General features: G+C 36.0%; 2 protein-coding genes and 2 pseudogenes across 2 annotated transcripts; 3 read left to right on the plus strand and 1 right to left on the minus strand.

Moving 5' to 3' along the window:
• Nucleotides 1-1,925: 1,925 nt before the first annotated feature.
• Nucleotides 1,926-3,100, plus strand: LOC116118506 (probable carboxylesterase 2). Its single transcript, XM_031404488.1, has one exon. The coding sequence runs from the start codon at nt 1,945-1,947 to the stop codon at nt 2,980-2,982; it is 1,038 nt and encodes a 345-aa protein (XP_031260348.1). The 5' UTR covers nt 1,926-1,944; the 3' UTR covers nt 2,983-3,100.
• A 750-nt stretch (nt 3,101-3,850) lies between these two features.
• Nucleotides 3,851-5,178, plus strand: LOC116118473 (annotated as a pseudogene).
• A 273-nt stretch (nt 5,179-5,451) lies between these two features.
• On the minus strand, nt 5,452-6,532 carry LOC116118496 (probable carboxylesterase 12). Its single transcript, XM_031404481.1, has one exon. The coding sequence runs from the start codon at nt 6,448-6,450 to the stop codon at nt 5,500-5,502; it is 951 nt and encodes a 316-aa protein (XP_031260341.1). The 5' UTR covers nt 6,451-6,532; the 3' UTR covers nt 5,452-5,499.
• Nucleotides 6,533-11,204: 4,672 nt separating this feature from the next.
• On the plus strand, nt 11,205-19,929 carry LOC116118474 (annotated as a pseudogene).
• The last annotated feature ends 263 nt before the right edge of the window (nt 19,930-20,192 follow it).

A 20,192-nucleotide genomic window follows, 5' to 3' on the forward strand; every position in this document is an offset into this window, starting at 1 on the left:
TTGTGTATATTGGATAGGGTGTTGTTTATTATTGTTACAAAAATCCGCAACAGTAAGAGGTATCCAGTCGACCAAGATGAGATTGGTTAGGATGTGTGCATAATTATAAATAATCAGTTTGAAATAGATTAGAAAATTCACAACGGGATTAGACAAGAGATTTTTAAAGTGGTTAGGCGGGTTAAAACCAAGCCTACGTCTACTGCTGCCTTGTTATTTATGTCTGGACTACACACAAGCAGATTAAAAACCGTAATGGCGAGCTAGTGCCCTTCCTAAGTGGTTCCCTATGCTCAAGTATATTTTTTCTAGGATCCTCAAAATGAAGATGATGCCTCCTTTTTATAAAGGACTTTTAATAGTGGTTGGAAGTTGATAGATTACGAGGTGGATTACACAGCATAATTCTCTATATTCCGGATTTGAGTTAGCCTTCACCCATACTTAAGTCAGAATAATCATGCTTAGGACTGATGAGTTTATTGGTTAAGTCATCCGTTGTGGGAGTGACACGTGGGACAATTTTAGTCGCTCGATCTTGATACGGTTTATGGACAGGTGGCACAGATCTAGCCGTTATAAAATCACGCACAACATTTATCATTTCAATTTGTTTATTCAACTTAGTCAAATTTTTAGGAAAGTGAAACAAAGTTATATATACAAGACTATATAATAATTTATCTTATCTTATTTTCTACTTTTCAACCCTCCAAAGGACATAGTGAAATTCTGAGTAAAGAAAGCGCCATTAAGTATTAAAGATCTCAAGGCCAGCAACCTCCATTTGTAAGTTAATTCAATAGTTTCAGAAGCATAAGATAATGTATTTTAATAGGAAGTCAGACAAACCTGGCAGATTTTGATCTGATTAATTTCCAAGAACTTGCATATTAATGTTTTTCATTTCTGAATAAAAGGTAGACAGGATGTGGTAAGTGGTAAAGGTTTTATGCAAGTCAAGTTGGACTGAGAGGTGTTATCTAACGATTTATATTGTTAAATCATATAAATTGTTTATGGAAAATTATACATTTTTAAATATCTTCAATTAATATTCACCTACCTGAAAGGGTTCTATGCAAGTCAAGTGGGATTAGGGGTGTCAAGCGAGCTGAGCCGCTCGCGAGCAGCTTGGGCTCGGCTCGACCTTGAGTGGCTTGCGTGCCGAGTTTGAGCTTCCCAATACTCAGCTCGAGCAACTGGCGAGCTTACTCGTGCTTGACAGGGGATATATACAAGTTTTACAACTATTACGGGGTCTTTGTAATTTACCATTTTGCTTTCTTAATTATGTCAAAGTGACATTTACATCCCATTTCAATTCAAATATCAAACCCTAAATTGTAATTCTCTCCGTGACTGTGAATCCGCTGCTCGCTTCATGATCCAATCTGATTCTTGCATTTTCTAGATGGAAATATAATTTCAAGCGATGCCCAAAATTTTGTTCTGGAGGTATGCTTCCATTTGTTTCAAGTGGTGGCCAAAATTTTGTGATTATACTTTTACACAGGTAAATCGAGCGAAGCTCGAGCTCGATCTCGAGTTCGAGTTCAAACTTGGGCTTGGCTCAATTGCCTGTGTAGATCGAGCTCAAGCTCCAACTGTTCAAGCCGAGTCGAGCTCGAGCTTGAGCTTCCCAATACTCGACTCAATTCGGCTTGATTACACCCATAAGTGGGGCTGAGAGGTGTTGTCTAACCTTTTATACTGTTAAATCACACACAACATTTATCATTTCAATGTGTTTATTCAAGTTAGTCAATTTTTAGGAAAGTGAAACAAAGTTATATATACAAGACTATATAATAATTTATCTTATCTTATTTTCTACTTTTCAACTCTCCAAAGGAGATAGTGAAATTCTGAGTAAAGAAATAAGATACTGAATTTTAATAAGAAGTTAGACTAACCTAGCTGAATTTGATCTGATTAATTTCCATGAACTTGCACATCAATGTTTTTCGTTTCTATATAAAGGTAGAAGGCCTCCATTTTCTCTACTTCAATTTGGATTCAAGCTCACCAGCAATGGAAGAACTAGCCCATGATTTCTCTCCCTTCATCCGCGTATACAAAGACGGCCGAGTAGAGAGACTCATGGGAACTGATATACTCCCTCCATCTTCAAACGGCACTGTTGAGTCCAAAGATGTTGTCTTTTCACCAGAAACTGGTCTATCCGCCAGGCTTTTTGCTCCGAAAATCCGAAACCCCGATCAAAAACTCCCTCTTCTTGTGTACATTCACGGCGGTTGCTTTTGCTTTGGAACCCCGTTCTCCGCCACCTACCATAATTACTTAAACGCTTTAGTTCATGAAGCCAACATCATTGCAGTCTCGGTTGATTACAGAAGAGCGCCGGAGCATCCTGTCCCTATTTGTTTTGACGATTCATGGACCGCCCTTAAATGGGTCGCTTCTCATGTTAATGGAACTGGTCCTGAAGATTGGCTAAACAATTTTGCTGATCTTGAAAAGGTCTATTTTGCGGGTGATAGTTCTGGTGCTAATACAGCACACTTCATGGGATTGAGATATGGCCAAGAAAAACCAGAGGGTGTTAAGGTTGCACGGATTATTTTGATACATCCGTACTTCTGGGGCAGTGAACCGATCGGTGCAGAGGTTAATCACTTGGAGAGAAGAGAATTTGTAGAGAAATTCTGGCGTTTTGTATGTCCTGTAACAAGTGGGTGCGATGATCCGTTGTTTAATCCTGTGGCTGATCCGAAATTGGCGAGTCTGGAGAGCTGTAGAGTGCTGGTTTGTGTTACTGAGAAGGATTTGTACAGAGACAGGGGATGGTTCTATTATGAGAAGTTGAAGGAGAGTGAATGGAGAGGTGTTGTGGAGATTATCGAGACGAAAGGAGAAGATCATGTCTTCCATTTGTTCAATCCCAGCTCTGAAAATGCTGTAGCTTTGCTCAAACAAATTGGTTTTTTCATCAATCAGAAGATTCAAGAGAAGGCCTGACTGTTGCTGGCATTCTATAGCAGCATCTCTCAGTATTAGAATTATGGTTTTTAACATTTTCCTTTTAAGCTTTAATGCAATCGCATAGACTGTACTGAAAGCTTCAATGAATAAATCAATTTTGATGTGATTGAGAATAACTTTATTAACTATTGGTCCAAATTCCTTTATTTATTTATTTTTTTTGTCATCTTTGCTAACTTCATACAGTAAAATCCATTAATGGATTTGCCAATACCGTGCCTTTACTTCAAAAATTCTTTTGCAAAAGATAATACAACTGAATTTTTGTGTATGCCTTCCTTGAGGGGGATAATATATTGAGTAAACGAATTTTTCCCACCCAAGGTTTGTCTTAATGACACTTTTCTGCCCAAAGTTAATATTCTGTTGCTATTCAAAGCCGATTTTAGCCGATTTCGATGGGAAAAATTCACTCTGTCATCACCATTTGATTTCTTGCCGACTATCGACCATCGTAAAGCTAGGGTTTTCTGTTCTTAATTAATTTTCGGTTGATTCCGACTTGGAATATTCAATCGATCATCACCATTTGATCCACTGGCTTCCACTCTACAAAATCCCTCTTATCTTGCCTCCTAGTAACTTGTCAAATGCTGATTAAGAAAGTGAAGTGTATTTTAAGTATTAACAGAATATAAACTTTGGGTGGGAAAATGTCATTAAGGCAAACCTTGGATGGGAAAAAGTTGTTAATCATAATATATTGTATCCATCAATCATATAGCAATCATATTGACCAGATATTCATAGTAATATATTAATTATATTTTTATTATTTGGTTCTCTCGTAAAAGCTTTTAATTTGGCCAGATATCCTTATCCCCAGTTAGACTTATTTAACACCATGGTTCGGAAGTGCACGAGAAATTTCAAATATTTGACTACAGTGTGGCTACTGGCCAAAATATTCGTTATCTCGTGTTTTGAATCTCGAAAATATTCGAAAATTAATTTATGTATATTTCTTGTCCTTTTTAACACATAACTTGCGTTGAATTTTCCTCACCGGTAACAATTCATCCAAATAAACCACCCGAGTCCGGTCAGGTATAAAGACTATTGAGTATTTTATTCAAGATATTTTGAGTTTGATTTCTTTTAATTGTTAATAAAGGTGACCAATAGAGAGTTTATCCGATCGTTAATTTCAAGATTCTAAGGATTAATTGCTAATAGGGGTAGCCACCAAAGAGTTTACCCCATCGTTAATTTTAGGACCCCAGAGAATTAGTTGCTAATAGGATGGCTATTAGAAGGTTTATCCATTCATTAACGTTAGGACTCCAAAGGTAATTAGGGTGTGTGTAAACTGATATGGATACTTTCGATAAAAAANTCGGCTTGAGCAACTAGCGAGCTTACTTGAGCTTGACAAGGGATATATGCAAGTTTTACAACTATTAGGGGGTCTCTAATTTACCATTTTGCCTTCTTAGTTATGTCAAAGTAGCATTATATCCCATTTCAATTCAAATATCAAACCCTAAATTGTAATTCTCTCCGTGACTACAGAAGAGCGCCGGAGCATCCTGTCCCTATTTGTTTTGACGATTCATGGACCGCCCTTAAATGGGTCGCTTCTCATGTTAATGGAACTGGTCCTGAAGATTAGCTAAACAGTTTTGCTGATCTTGAAAAGGTCTATTTTGCGGGTGATAGTTCTGGTGCTAATACAGCACACTTCATGGGATTGAGATATGGCCAAGAAAAACCAGAGGGTGTTAAGGTTGCAGGGATTATTTTGATACATCCGTATTTCTGGGGCAGTGAACCGATCGGTGCAGAAGTCAATCACTTGGAGAGAAGAGAATTTGTAGAGAAATTCTGGCGTTTTGTATGTCCTGCAACAAGTGGGTGCGATGATCCGTTGTTTAATCCTGTGGCTGATCCGAAATTGGCGAGTCTGGAGAGCTGTAGAGTGCTGGTTTGTGTTACTGAGAAGGATTTGTACAGAGACAGGGGATGGTTCTATTATGAGAAGTTGAAGGAGAGTGAATGGAGAGGTGTTGTGGAGATTATAGAGACGAAAGGAGAAGATCATGTCTTCCATTTGTTCAATCCCAGCTCTGAAAATGCTGTAGCTTTGCTCAAACAAATTGGTTTTTTCATCAATCAGAAGATTCAAGAGAAGGCCTGAATGTTGCTGGCATTCCATATCAGCATCTCTCAGTATTAGAATTATGGTTTTTAACATTTTCCTTTTAAGCTTTAATGCAATCGCATAGACTGTACTGAAAGCTTCAATGAATAAATCAATTTTCATGGCATTTGATGATGTGATATGAGAATAACTTTATTAACAATGGGTCCAAATTCCTTGTTTTTTTTTTTCATCTTTGCTAACTTCATACAGTAAAATCCATTAATGGATTTGCCAATACCATGCCTTTACTTTAAAAATTCTTTTGCAAAAGATAATACAACTGAATTTTGCCAATACCATGTCTTATTACTGAAAACAACCGCCGTTTTCAGGCCTTATCATCCTGAAGATCAATTATTGTTGTAGAAGTCCGCAGTTTTCTTCATCATAGCCTTAGCATTTTCACAACCAGGATTGAACAAATGGAAAACGTGTTCTTCTCCATTGATCTGCACAACCTCCACGTCACCTCCCCACCCACTTTCCTTCAACTTCTGATGATAATACCACCCTCTTGCGCATAGCAAATCCTTCTCCGCCACAAAAACCAGAACCCGCCTGCACCCCAGCTTCGCCAGGTTCGGATCCACCACCGGATTTATCCACGGGTCATCGCACCCGGTTGTTTCCGGATACGCAATTCGCCACAACGCCCCAACAAACTTTCTTTTGTTTTCATCAGCTGTCTCATTAGCCACAGCTTCGTTGCCCCAGAAATATGGATGACATAGAACAATTCCTTCAACGTTGACGCCTTCAAGTTTTTCCAGGCCGTGTTTTATGCCCATCCTGTGCGCTATATTGGCGCCGGCACTGTCGCCAGAGAAAAATACTTTCTCAAAATCAGCGTGAGAGTTGAGCCAATCTTCAGGGCCCGATCCGTTAACATGGGAAGCGACCCATTTGAGGGCAGTCCATGAATCGTCGTAAGCGCAAGGAAGATGATGCTCCGGGGCTCTTCTGTATTGAACTGAGACGACGACGATGTTAGCTTCGGCGACCAAGGAGTTGAGGTAATTGTGGTAGAGAGGGGAGAAGGGGGACTCGATGCAGAAGCCTCCGCCGTGGATGTAAACAAGAAGAGGAAGTTTTTGGTTTTGAGAGACGTTTTTGGGGATGTAAAGCCTGACGGTGAGACCATTTTCTGATGAATATACAAGGTCTTTGGATTCGACGTTCGTTTTGGGATCAAGAGATGTGGGCACGACGTCGTTTCCGGTGAGCCGGTTTACTTTGCCATCTTTGTAAACTATGAGCATGGGAGAAAAATCATAGGCTACTTCTGGCTGAGTGGAAGCCATAGCAATGAAGAAGAAGAGTGCAGGAAGAAAATATAGAGAGCTCCGTTTGGTATAGAGTGGATGGGGATAAGTGAGAGGATTAGGAAAGGCCGTTTCTCTTCATATATATTGAATTATGACGTATTAATTAGGTTCAATAATAATATTAATAATAATCAAAACATTTTCTCTGGTACATGCATAAAATGAAGACAGGATGTGATAAGTGGTAAATGCAAGGAGTATGGGGATGGGCCATTTAATATGTTTCCAAAATAATCAAATAAATAATGAGACTAAACTTTTTTTACACTTTTCTACTTAAAAAGTTTTAAAATACCAATTTACTACCCAAAATTTATATTCCGACCAATCACCAACCGATTCCAATATCGTTGGATCACACACCACCACCATTCTTTTTCCCAATCATTACTCATCAAAACCCCTCAAATCCTGCACCTGCCTATCTTGCCAATAGCCAACAATAGAGCGATTTATGGAACGCGCAGTCGCCCATCCCAAGCCAAATTTTGACAAATTCCAACTACCAAAATCCAATCTTCTACCACCAAAAGATTCATCAATATCTTCTCTTTAAAAACCCCAACAATCCGAATGGAGTTTACTCTCTGTTCACCACTAAATCAGAAAGTGTATTCTAGATAATGCACAAAATATAAATTTTAGGTAATAAAATGGTATTTGGAAATTTTTTGGGTGGAAAAGTGTCATTATAGCAAACCTTGGGTGGGAGAGAATATTTACTCTGAATAATGACGACAAAGTTGCTTTCCTTTGGGCCCATGACATCCAAGGCAATGACAGTGAAATTCAATAATATTTAATTTCTCATAATGAATGTGACAGAAATTGGATGAGCAATTGGAATTGCTTTTTACAACATTTTTGACCTATCCAACACCTTTGATCTTTTGTTTTAGGGCAAAAGTTTGTCATCCTAATTGCTTCTTCTTTTCCTTTTTTGACCCCTTGTTTATTCATTATTCACAACCTCATTTTGAGTAGAATAATATATATATTTTTTAATCAAGGTATTCAAACAACTTATGTACACCTCGACTAATCTTCGATAGAAACTAGTTTAAATCGTGGATGCCCAGATGAGGAATCGAACTTAAGACCGTGTATCTATCTACACTATCCCTAATTTGTCTTAACCATATGGGCTATTTTGAGTAGAATAATATGATTATTCCTAAAGGATATTTCAAATTTCTTATCTCAAATGATGCGTTCCTAATGTGGCTTTGATGTGTGAATGATGAGCTGAGGCATAAAATGATATGTAAATGCCAATACACATTATTTGGGATGAAAAATTTGGGATTTTATTTGAGAAGAGTATTATTACTATTTTGAGTAATGCTGCAATCACTGTTGAATCCACAGTCATATAATAAATGGCTTATGATAGTAACGATACCCCATTATTAGAAAAAATTCATAAATAAAAAATTATACTTGAATTTTTTTGAAATTGATTATATAATTTAAAAACTAACCATATACTTTGATTTATTGCGTGGGCGGATTAAGTTGTTCAACCATTTTTTCCACTAACACCTTTGACCTATGTGCACCAAATCAATGTTAATTTAAAGGGAGAACGATTTTTCCCACCCAAGGTTTGGCAAAATGACACTTTCTCACCCGTCAAGTTTCAAAATGATACTTTCCCATCCTTCGTCAAAATCTGTTATGTTTTTTGTTAATATTTGACTGAAAAGACGAAAATACCCTTAAAGATTTGACTTTATAAATTTTTTTTTATTTTTGAATTAGCCAAAAAGTAAGATATTAAAAAGTCAAAAAAGAAAAAACAGTTAACCCCAACTAAAAAGTTAAGAGTAATACTATGAAATTGTTTAAAATTAAATGAGCTTAATATTTATTTATTTATTTATAATGTCGTAATATCTCATTACTATTATTCAATAATCTACTAATATAATGTTTTTCATTTTTATTAATTAACATAGAAAATCTTAATAGTTAATATTCCTAATTAATTAAATAAACAAAGGAAAAAATGTATCTTTACACTTGAGTAAAGGCTTTAACTTAACTAAATTTTAATTTATAATAAACTATTTAAGGGTATTTTTGTCTTTTAGTCAAATATTAACAGAAAATACTAACGGAATCTAACGAAGGGTGGAAAAGTGTTGTTTCTCCAAACCTTGGGTGGGAAAATGTTGTTCTCCCTAATTTAAACACAATTAATTTACAATGATTTAGTTAACCTAAACCAAACTCTCACTTATAGAACTTTGATATTTACAATTATATGAATTTATTATATAGTTTTTTGTTTTGCAAAAAACATGTATGGTCAATAAAGCTAGCAATTAAATAGTAACACCTACTTTTGGTGTTGTAATTAATTAATAAAACATTTGGTTAACCCACAAGCATGTATGAAATAATTGGTGAGTCGGTCACCCATAAAGACAGTGATTAAATGCACATTCAATACATATTCAAAGTAGGTTTACTCATTTGAATGTTTCTTGTTCATAAGTTGATCCAATAATTTTCTTTTTTAAGAAAATACTATAAAAAAAAGCCCCATATAAAAATCTTTGATCCTAACCACTTGGTTTGTGATCGAATGACAAGACCTTAGTTTACTCAAAGGTTTTATGCTCGAGTCCTTCCAAGTGACCACTTATTGTATNGTTCTCTAACTTTACCTTTTTCTTTTCAAAAGAGACGAGGTTAATTGGATCAATTGGGAAGTGAGATCCATAATCTGTCGTCTCATTAGATAAAAAATTTCAAAGTAAAAAAAAATGATATGTACAGTACTCACTCTGGCATCACATGGGATGGACTAAATAAATCCGAATAATATTTGTCGTGATAAACGATTTGAGTGCAATATCTGCATTTCTCACCGTTGTGCCTAATTCCTCGCGGTCAGATTTCCACCACGCGTCCTCAAAGTGTATCAAAGACTGACGGCCCTGGATCCTCCTATGTGCGGTCCTATCAGCGTTTGTCTTTTCGTACAAGATGATTACTGTAGCATGGTTTCGGGCTGTCACAAATACAAAAATTGTTGACTTAGATCCTAACTAAGAGGATTTTGCGTTCAAGCAATCCCGTAACACTCACTCTTAACCTGTAATACTTTCTTTTTAGTTAATATACTCGTAAAATAATTAATAAAACTCATTAGAAATATATATAAGGAAATACACATATAATTGAGTAATAAAGTATAGGTCCATATTTATAAAATGATATATAATTTCTCATTTTGCCCTTATATTTTCTTTAAAATTTTATCTATGTCTCTTAATAAATTACCATAATACCCTCATTTTTATTGCATTCTTTATGAAATTCTATCTTTTTTTACTCCCCACTTTTTCAACTAATTTTAAGTGAAAATATCATTTTACACTTAATGCAAGTTTAAAGTATTTTCTTCATATTTTCTCAAAATAACTTAAGCAAAAATCAACTAAAGATACAAGAGTATAAATTAAATTACGTACCCTTATGTGGGTGTTATACAACCATTATCAGATGAATCAAGTATAAAAGGAGCTCACGACCTCCGTTTCAGGGGATTTCAATATTAATAAAGTCTAAGAGAAAAACACATTGACCTGTTTTAGAAAGTGTTAAGAGAGAATCGATCGCGAGAGCTGAATGTCATTCACTTATCTCGCAAACTTCCCTTTGCCCGGTTATCTCTTGTTGGTACGAAATTTAGCATCAAAATTCATTAAATCCCACTCACTTTACCTTTCAAAACCTTGGCCTACATTCCCTCTCTGTTTGTTGCGTGAATAAGTCTAGAAATGAGTCATTAGTTGTCGCAAACTCGCAATGCGCCACATTACTTTTCAACCATCTCGATTAGACGCTTGTCCCAATACCAAATTTTCTTTCACTTACCAATTATACGCTAAAACAGGGACAACTACGCCAATCAACCTGAACTTGAGCCCTTTAGGCTTCTATGAAAGAAGTTAAACAAGGATTTACATGAATTTCATTTAAATTAAAAAAAAAAAAAAACCAATATAATATGAACAGAATAGGGAAAATAAAGAAAAAACAAAAAATTGGCCCATTGGCCCAAATCCTGGGAACCGAAACCAGAACTAGAGCCGACTGTTCCCAGGATTTAAGAACCGAAACCGGAATCAATCGTTTCGGTTCCTAAATACCTATAACAGGTTTCGGTTTCGGTTTCGGGTACCCACCGACATTGTTCACATAAAATTACAAATACATCTCTATTATTCACAAAAATGACAAATATACCATCTAAAAATTAGTACACCCCCAATTGTTTACAAAAATTACAAATACAACCCGAGGACCCGTCGGTTCCACCCCAGGTACCTAGACCTGGGTTCCTATTTCGGTTCTTGGTTCTGGTTCCGATTCCGATTCCTAAAGTGGTGGAACCAGAACTGAAACCGTACAGTGTCAGTTTCACCAAATTTGGAACTGGACTCAACAGCCTAGATACCTATTTGTTCCGGTTTTACCTTACAAATTTGCTCACCCCTATTAGAAAGGTCAAGAATTTACTTAACTTGCCATAATGAAAATTTATTTCTCAATTTATAAAAAAATAAAATAAAATAAAATACAAGGACAAGAATTAACAAGGGCTGAAAGAAAACTTGGTCAATTACGAGCCACAATTACAATTGATTGATTAATAGATATTTTCCCTCGCTACAATTACAAACAGGCTCGGTTAGGTCAGGTGAGGTCAGTCCCACTCGTTTAATCAAACCCCTCCAAAACCCAACCAATCAAACCCTCCCGTATATCACAACACGCAACGCAACGCAACGCAAGAACGAAAACGAAATCAAAACGCAACACTGTAGCTTAGGGTTATCCACCTGACAGTCAGTAACAATGGAGAGAACGGCTTTGCTTCGCTCTCTCTCGTGTTCTTCTCTAGCTTGCAACAAATATTACTTCCGCTCTTCTCACAAGCTCTCGCAATCTCTCATTTCTCGCGCTTCATCATCATCATCATCATCATTGTCTGCCGCCAGGAGAAATCAGCTCCGTCTGATTCCCAACCTCAGTAGACGCTCGCTGCACCGCGGTCATACCAGATTACGTGCTCCCTTATCCTCTTCTCTTCCCTTCAATAAACATTTCTCAGCTCTCGCTACGCGCGCCGTCGCCTCTCCTCCTACACAGCCCTCTCCCGGTACCATATTTGTCGTCGTTTCTGCGTTTTTGGAACATTATCTAATTGTAATAGCATGTACTTATTGAAATTACAACACAGGTTCTTAAATATCTTCAGTTGAGCTAAAATATGTTGTATACCATTATATTTAAAATAATTTCATTCGAGCCTATTATAAAGGAAAAGCAATGTGAAGAAACTTCAATTTGAAATCATCTTGAATAGATGTGGTATAAGTAGATTTTAGGATATTTTTGTTAATAATTTAATACAGTGACTGATTAACTGTGTTCTAATAGTTTGTAAAAATTTGTTTGCGTTTCGTTTTCGGCATAGATGTTGCTGAAGTCAGTGATGAGGTTGCGGAAAAGTATGGATTCGAGAAGGTTTCAGAAGAGTTCATTAAAGAGTGTAAATCAAAGGCTGTGCTTTTCAAGCACAAGAAAACCGGTGCTGAGGTTATGTCTGTATCAAATGATGATGAGAACAAGGTGTTTGGCATTGTCATTCGAACTCCTCCGTAAGTATAAAATAATGCACCTTGTTTTGCCAATTTATTACATTGTATGTATGTGTTCATGTAGAGCAAAATATTAGGTGAGGGATTTTAGTCATTTGAACTGAGTGAGGGTGAAATCTTGAAGTTTGTGGACGGCATTACCTCTTGCTTACATGGCCAATTGATTAATATCTCCAAATATGAGATATAAATTTTGGTAAATCCTTATGTTCTTATTTATAGTAATTGGTACTTAGATGTTTTTATTGTATTTTGGGCATTGGTTATATTTTCCGATATGTATCAATTCTTATGGAACTTTATGTGCAAACTGCGTTTGGGTTGATTGTTTAATTGATGGCTGCCTAAGATTGTAGCATCTCTTTGTCTGTAATTGACAATGCAGGAAGGATTCAACTGGGATTCCACACATATTGGAGCACAGCGTACTATGTGGTTCAAGAAAGTATCCTTTGAAGGAACCATTTGTTGAATTGTTGAAAGGGAGCTTGAACACTTTTCTAAATGCATTCACCTATCCTGATAGGACTTGTTATCCAGTTGCTTCCACAAATACTAAGGTAAAAATAAGTTAGAATTATAAAGAATAGAAGCTTGAAACTGGAAAATTTTGCTTTAATTTTTTTTTTTTTTTTTAAGCCACACTATCTTTTTTTTGAACAGGATTTTTATAATCTGGTTGATGTCTACCTGGATGCTGTCTTCTTTCCAAAGTGTGTGGAGGACTTCCAGACTTTTCAACAGGAGGGTTGGCATTTTGAGCTCGACAATCCTTCAGAGGAAATAACTTATAAAGGTTTCATTTTGATATATCACTTCATTTTGTTATGAAATTGCAATGCCATTTTCCAATGGATGAGGGTTGACTTTTGCTGGTGATGATTCATCCAACTTCTGGATATAATTGTTTTTGACCTTCTTGCTTTATCCTGAACTGCAGGTGTTGTTTTCAATGAGATGAAAGGTGTTTATTCCCAGCCTGACAGTGTATTAGGGCGGACCATTCAACAGGCAAGTTCACCAATATGTTCTGGTTGTTTTTCTTTCACATTCCTTTCATGTTAGCAACTTTGCAGAATGTTTTCACAATTTATTCTTGAGTAGTATCCCTAAAGGGGAACCCTGAATCTATTACTGCATATAGTGGTAAATTATCGGTTGATATTGAATTGCATTTCTTTCAATCTAATTGTTAATATGTTGTGGCCGTATTGTCTACTTGTATGTTAAGATTGTCTAGCTATTGTGTGATATGTGTTCAGAGGCCTTGTGTGTTCTCTGATGGCTTCAAATGCTTGTATGTTGGTTCACAACACATTGGTTGCGTCATGCAAATTCTGATACAGCCATCTTCTTGTTATTTATAACCATGTCTAATAAATTTTTCACAGGCTTTATCTCCTGACAACACATATGGCGTTGACAGTGGAGGTGACCCCAAAGTTATCCCCAAGCTGACATTTGAGGAATTTAAGGTCTGTCTTGAATAGCATTTTTAAAATACTTTTTCTAGTTAAGTTTAGCATGATGTTATTTAACTTTTAAACAATAATGACCTAATATGTGTTATATCTTGGTGAAAGATATGATTGTTATTGCTGGACCTAAATGATTTACTGTTCTGTCTTTTCCTTTTTTTTTTTTTTTGGTTTGAATTATTATTATGTATATTTATTAAGTTGTGACAGAAATGTAATCTGCCAATATTATCCTGTATTGTTTAAATATTTTTTTATTTTTTGTCTAAAATGATAATTTTCACACTCTATGCAGTTTGGCATCAGTATTGATATGTATAAGTTTGTTAAAACTTAATTTTATGTTCTGTATGTTATACTGTATGTTTTCTTAAGGAAAATAACAAAAAAAGAAAAAGAAAAGTTGTTACCCACCCTTTATGTTAAAACACTGTGAGGACTCATCCAGGCCATATGAGGTGTAGAATAGACATGATAATGGAGATTTTTTGTGAAACAAATTTCGCGGAAATGGAACTGTTTATCTGTGCTATTAGGGTTTCTTTAGTAAGCTATGCACAAATGCTTCTATCCATCTAGTTCTTCTAATAATCTGGTGGTAGTGCAGATAAATAGGAAGTGCTGACATGTTTTTATTTTTGTTTTTCTTGATTTAAGCTTCAGTTGGCTAAGTTACTGGAGTTTTAGGGTTTTACATCCTGGTCACAATTATATAGTGTTCATGCATACCATTGTGATAAATTTTTTGCTGCCAAATAATCTCAATGTGAGCTGAACCACAGTACTATCCTGTGTAGATGTATTAATAACTGTTTTATTATTCTTTTTTTCCTGAACAAAAATTACAGGAATTTCACCGAAAATATTACCACCCTAGCAATGCCAGATATGGTTCTATGAGATGATGACAAAAGAACGACTACGCATCCTGATGTGTAAAAATGAATCTCGGATGTGATGAATTTTTTTTTTTGGGTCTTTTTTCTTTCGATGTATTATTGTATTACGACTTTGGCCTTTCCCTTGAGTTACATGAATGCTTCTTCCCAAGTAAGTGATGCAAACTACAGTTGCAAAAGTTATAAGTATACAGGATATATGAGCAGACTTTGAAATCTTACATGCTGGCCAATTAAATTACGGAAACTGAAATATCCTTCCCTAATTGTGTTTTGTTTCATGTTGCTCTGATGAGGTCGTCTGCATAAGAAAGAAAATATTGTGATATTATATTTTATCTTGGATGTGTACCTGGTACATAACCTGTCCTTCATTGATCAGGTGATAGAAACATATATATTACCCCCCCAAAAAAGTTTCCTTCCCGAGTTCTCTTATCATTTTTCTTGGAAACTTCAATTTTTGGCACATAATGTTAAAGGCAGAGCAAATGATTCATGAAGCAACACTCATTCTCTTTTATTGGTCTCCATTCATGTTATAATGTTGTCATTCTAATAGTTTAACTGAATATACAGTTCAGAGTTCCAGCAGTTATATGTATACATTAAAATTCTTTTCTCTATCACAGAGTATCGGGATATGTTTGAGGCAAGTTCAGCTCCCAGTGAATCCATAGTTGCACCTCAAAACTATTTTCGAGCCAGTCAGGGTAGTTGAGAAATACCCTGCCAGTGAAGGTGGCGATCTTAGAGAAAAACATGGTATGCCTTAATTGGTTGCTCTCAGATAAGCCCTTGGACTTGGAAACTGAGCTCGCTCTTGATTTTTGGATCTCTTTGTTGGGAACTCCTGCTTCTCCCTTAAGGAAAATTCTACTGGAAAGTGGTCTTGGAGATGCCATTGTTGGTGGCGGAATTGAAGATGAACTCCTCCAGCCTCAATTTAGTATTGGATTGAAGAATGTTTCTGAAGAGAACATTCAAAGTGAAAAAGTTAATCATGTATACCATGAAAATTAGCAGAGGAAGGTTTTGATACAGATGCTGTGGAGGCATCCATGAATACAATTGAGTTTTCTCTCAGAGAAAATACACTGGGTCTTTCTTCTCGTGCTTATCACTAATGCTTCGTTCCATCGTAGATTCATTTTCTGCTTTAGATACTTGGTGTTTCTATCTTAATTTTTGTATCCAGTGCTTTATATGGCTTTTATTTATAGGGTAAATGGATATATGATATGGATCCTTTTGAGCCTTTAAAGTATGAGAAACCCTTGATGATCTGAAGCAAGGATAGCTGAGAAGGCTCTAAAGCTGTTTTTTTCTCCTTTAATTGAGAATAATATTAACAATAGTCACCGTGTTACTGTAGAAATGCAGGTACTTGTTATTTTGTGTCACTTTCGATATTGGTTTCATGCTTCTACTTATGGTCTATCATATGCTAATCATTTCAAATCTGGTACAGCCCGACCCAGAGAAAGCTTCTCGTGATGAAGCAGCTGAGAAAGATTTTTGAAAAAGTCAAATCAAGTATGACAGACGAAGATCTGGCTGAGCTAGCACGTGCTACACAGGAGCTACGATTGAGCAAGAACTCCTGACCCTCCGAAGCTTTAAGAATGTGTCCAAGTCTATCTTTAAATGACATTCCTAAAGAACCTACACGTGTTCCCACAGAGGTTATCACAATTCATTTAGGGATTCCTGATTCAAGTGTCAACATATTTCCTTGTGAGAAGTGCTAAAACTGAGCTTTTGAACTATTACTGTAGGTTGGAGATATCAATGGTGTAACAGTTTTGCAACATGACCTTTTCACGAATGATGTCCTCTACACAGAAGTTGTCCTAATTTGAGTCCACTAAAACAAAGCTTCTTCCTTTGTTACCACTTTTTGGTAAGATGATCCCTTAATAGCTGATAGCCAATTTTTGCTTTGCGTACTCTTTGCTTTTCTATTTACTTTTCCTGATCTAAATGTAAGAGATGTACTCCAAATAGAATTCTTCTTACAGGAAAATTAGGTTTCCTATATTAGAATACTTAAATGAAGCTATGATCTTTATTCATCTGGAGGTTTGCTTGTTCTTAATAGACATTATTAGTTTGCTTAAATCAGAAATGATTCTTGGCCTATCCCGTTGGCATGGATTCAAGCTGATATCATGATACTCTTTTTTTATTCTCTGAAACTTTTGTTAAATCAGTCTTCTTAAAAAGAAGAACCCTTCAATCAAATAAATCATCACATGCTACTCTTAGTGGTGAAGTAGTTGTGATGTTTATGATGTTGTAAGAACTACCTGCATTTGCATGTTTCTGCCAAGTTGGTGGAGATTACCCTTTTTAACTTTACCATGAACATGACAGTCAGTCATTGCTGGAGATGGGTACAAAAGACTTGAGTTTTGTGCAACTTAATCAGTTAATTGGACGGAAAACTGGAGGAATATCGTTTATCCTTCACATCATCCGTACAAGGCAAAGAAGATCCTTGTTCGCATTGATTGTTCGAGCAGGCAATGGCAGGACGAGCTGATGATCTATTTAACCTGGTAATGTTTATAGCAACTTTACAAGTGAATTTATTTATCTTTTATTTTTGAGTGTCTTGTATCCTTGTGCCTGGAGAATGCAACAACACTCAAGAATTGGCTCTCTTACTACTTTTGTCATGTAGATATTGCTGTTATTTATCATATAATCAGGGTACATCAGCATTCATGGTTTCTGTTTTCTCAACTAAACTTAGATATTACTTTTTTCATCATATGTTTGCATGTGCTGTTTTCTACCAATTGAATTGAATATATTTTGTTAGACATGCAGGAATAAATGGCTTAACAGAAGGAATGTTTATATAACCATGATTTTATCTTTTTGGCAATTTTGATTTAATTAATTGGTGTAAAACTTATTGATGTTGCTTAAATTTAATCCGTCACTGTCAAATTAATTTGTAAACTCCTCTTTTAAGCTGTCAGTATAATAATATTCTGATACTTCTTTTAGGCTATTGTTTAAAGTTGTACTATCAAGCCTGTGAATCTGACATCTTGACTAATTTTGCCTGTGAATTAACAATTGACTGAGAGTTCACGTTTGTTTTTATAATTGTAATGAACTGTGTTCTTCAAGAAGTCCAGTTTACAGACCAGCAGCGTTTCAAGCAGTTTGTTTCCCAAAGCAAAGCTAGAATGGAGGTATATATTGTGAAGTTCTAGTGGCTTGAATATATCACATAAAGTTTCAACTTTAATAATCTCAGACTTCCCTACTTATTTTCAGAACCGATTAAGAGGCAGTGGTCATGGAATTGCAGCTGCGAGAATGGATGCAAAGTTAAATATTGCAGGGTGGATTTCTGAACAAATGGGTGGTTCAGTTGGAATATTTTGATGATTTGTAGTGATTCTCTCCTTTGAGCTAATTTGTTCTGCAATAATGTTATTTATCAAATCTGACTCTGCAAGCATTGTAATCAAGTAGAGAAATATTGTCTAGATTTGATATATGTATTAACTTTGTTAGAGCTAAAATATGTAATTAAGGGCAAATTGGTAACTTAGCAAACTTTATAACTAAACGCACTCTCCTATTTTGTTTGTTAGGGGTATTATTAAAGTCTACCTTCATTTTTACAACCAAGACACTTTGAGTTTTGCATTACATTTTATACCTAATTGACTTTACTGATTTGAATTGTATTTCTTCTTGTACTTTTAGCTACTTAGAATTCCTGCAACTCTTGAAGAGAAAGTTGATCAAGACTGGGCTGGGATTTCTTCTCTCTCTGAGGAGATTCGCAGATCCTTACTTCTAGGGATCGGTGCCTGATTAATTACTGGCTGATGGAATAATCTCAAGAACGCAGAAAAGTTTGTTGGAAAATTTCTTGACATGCTTCCTAGCAACTCTCCTGTTGAAACAGCTAAATGGAAAGCTCGACTTCCTCCACAAATGAAGCTATTGTGATACCTACACAGGTACAGGTTTTGTTTCCTTTATTGTTAAAACAAAAAACAAAGCCCTCCCACTTTCTGAAGATCCATAATCATCCCTTTCTCAGGTAAATATGTTGGAAAGCAGCTAACATCTATGACACCGGTTACCAACTTAAAGGGGTGCCTATTTTATATCGAAACACATAAGCAATACATGGTTGTGGGATCGCTTCGTGTTAGTGTGGGGCTTATGGTGGTTTCTGTGATTTTGACAGTCATTCAGGTGCATCATCATCTCTCTGTGTTTTGCTAGCAGTATCTAGTTGCTTTTGACAATCTGACCTCTGAATCTGTGGGTAGGTGTATTCTCCTTCTTATCTTATCGGACCCAAACTTGATGAAGTCGTTAGATGTCATGATGGGAACAGCAGATTTCTTACGTGAGTTGAATGGATGATGATACGCTTACTAAAGCAATTATTGGGACCATTGGGATGTAATTCATACCAGCTTCCAGATGCCAAAGGTTATAGTAGGTACGTGACAACTAGTTTTGTTTTCTTGAAGATTTTATCTGTTCTTTTCTTCTTTATATGGTTTTTTCTGTTCCTTAGTTTGATGTTTTCGGGCTAAAGTCATGGCAATATTTGATAACCCTGACCTTGTTGTACCCTAAAAAGTTTAATCATTGCTTTATAAGGTTCTAATATGGGTGTGCATGGCATTCTAAACTTTTGGCGGAAAATTGGTAGAGAAGGAGAAATTCTTTCAGATTTTTCATATTTTTCCTTGGTTTTCCAAGTATATTTTTATTTTTTGCTTGCTAACATTTCCTTCTCCGAAGAGAGAGATATGGAGGGTTTCTTGCCATGCTGGAAACCTATGTATGCGTCTCTGTGTGTGTGATTGGCACGTCAGAGATTACAAGTTTTGCTCTTGAATGTACCCATTATTATTGTTGTTTATACTGTTGGTGCCCTTATGTTAATGTTGAATATCATATTCCCTCTTTTCTCTTTTCCTTTCTCAGTTTGCTACGCCATTTACTAGGAATTACGAAGAAGAAAGGCAGAAAAGACGTGAAGAGATATTGTCTACAAGGTAAAGATTTTACATGTTATTATACGCGTAGATCAAATTTGAAGTTGTAAACATGCAAACGTAGAAACACTTCCTGTGTGTTTACAAGGCTTTCTGTTGACCATTTTTTTTTTATCTGACTCATGGATGAGAGTCTTGCTTCCATCCAAGTAGATTTGAGCTTTTTCTCTTTAAGTGTATGTAACTCTTTTTCCTTTTTCACTGACAGTTTGAAAGGACTTCAAGGAATTTGCTGGTGCAATCGAGGCCGTTAAAGACAAAGGAGTTGTGGTTGCCGTGGCATCTCCTGATGACATTGATGCTGCAACAGGAGCGCTCTAACTTCTTTGAAGTGAAGAAAGCCCTCTGAGAACCATGAACTTGCTTATGACCTTGAAAAGTTGCTTTGACGCAAGCAGTTCTCTTACCTCTATTTTTCCATACGGTATGGGACGCTCAAAAGTGTTTACTTTTTCTCTCAATTTTTTTCACAGTAATCATAGAAATAAGATAGCAAAGTAGAAGAATATTCACAGCATATGTCGTGATAGGTGCCGTATCAGGTCCTGCTGTTAAAAGACTGTATTTTTAACATCAATAGTATCCTTCAATTTATTAAACCCCCTCGAAACC

This window comes from Pistacia vera, unplaced genomic scaffold (genome assembly GCF_008641045.1).
Source record: "Pistacia vera cultivar Batoury unplaced genomic scaffold, PisVer_v2 Contig846, whole genome shotgun sequence".
NCBI lineage: Eukaryota > Viridiplantae > Streptophyta > Magnoliopsida > Sapindales > Anacardiaceae > Pistacia > Pistacia vera.

Coding starts and splice junctions, on each gene's coding strand:
- LOC116118506 (XM_031404488.1), top strand. CDS start 1,945: ATGAACTTGCACATCAATGTTTTTCGTTTCTATATAAAGGTAGAAGGC.
- LOC116118496 (XM_031404481.1), bottom strand. CDS start 6,450: ATGGCTTCCACTCAGCCAGAAGTAGCCTATGATTTTTCTCCCATGCTC.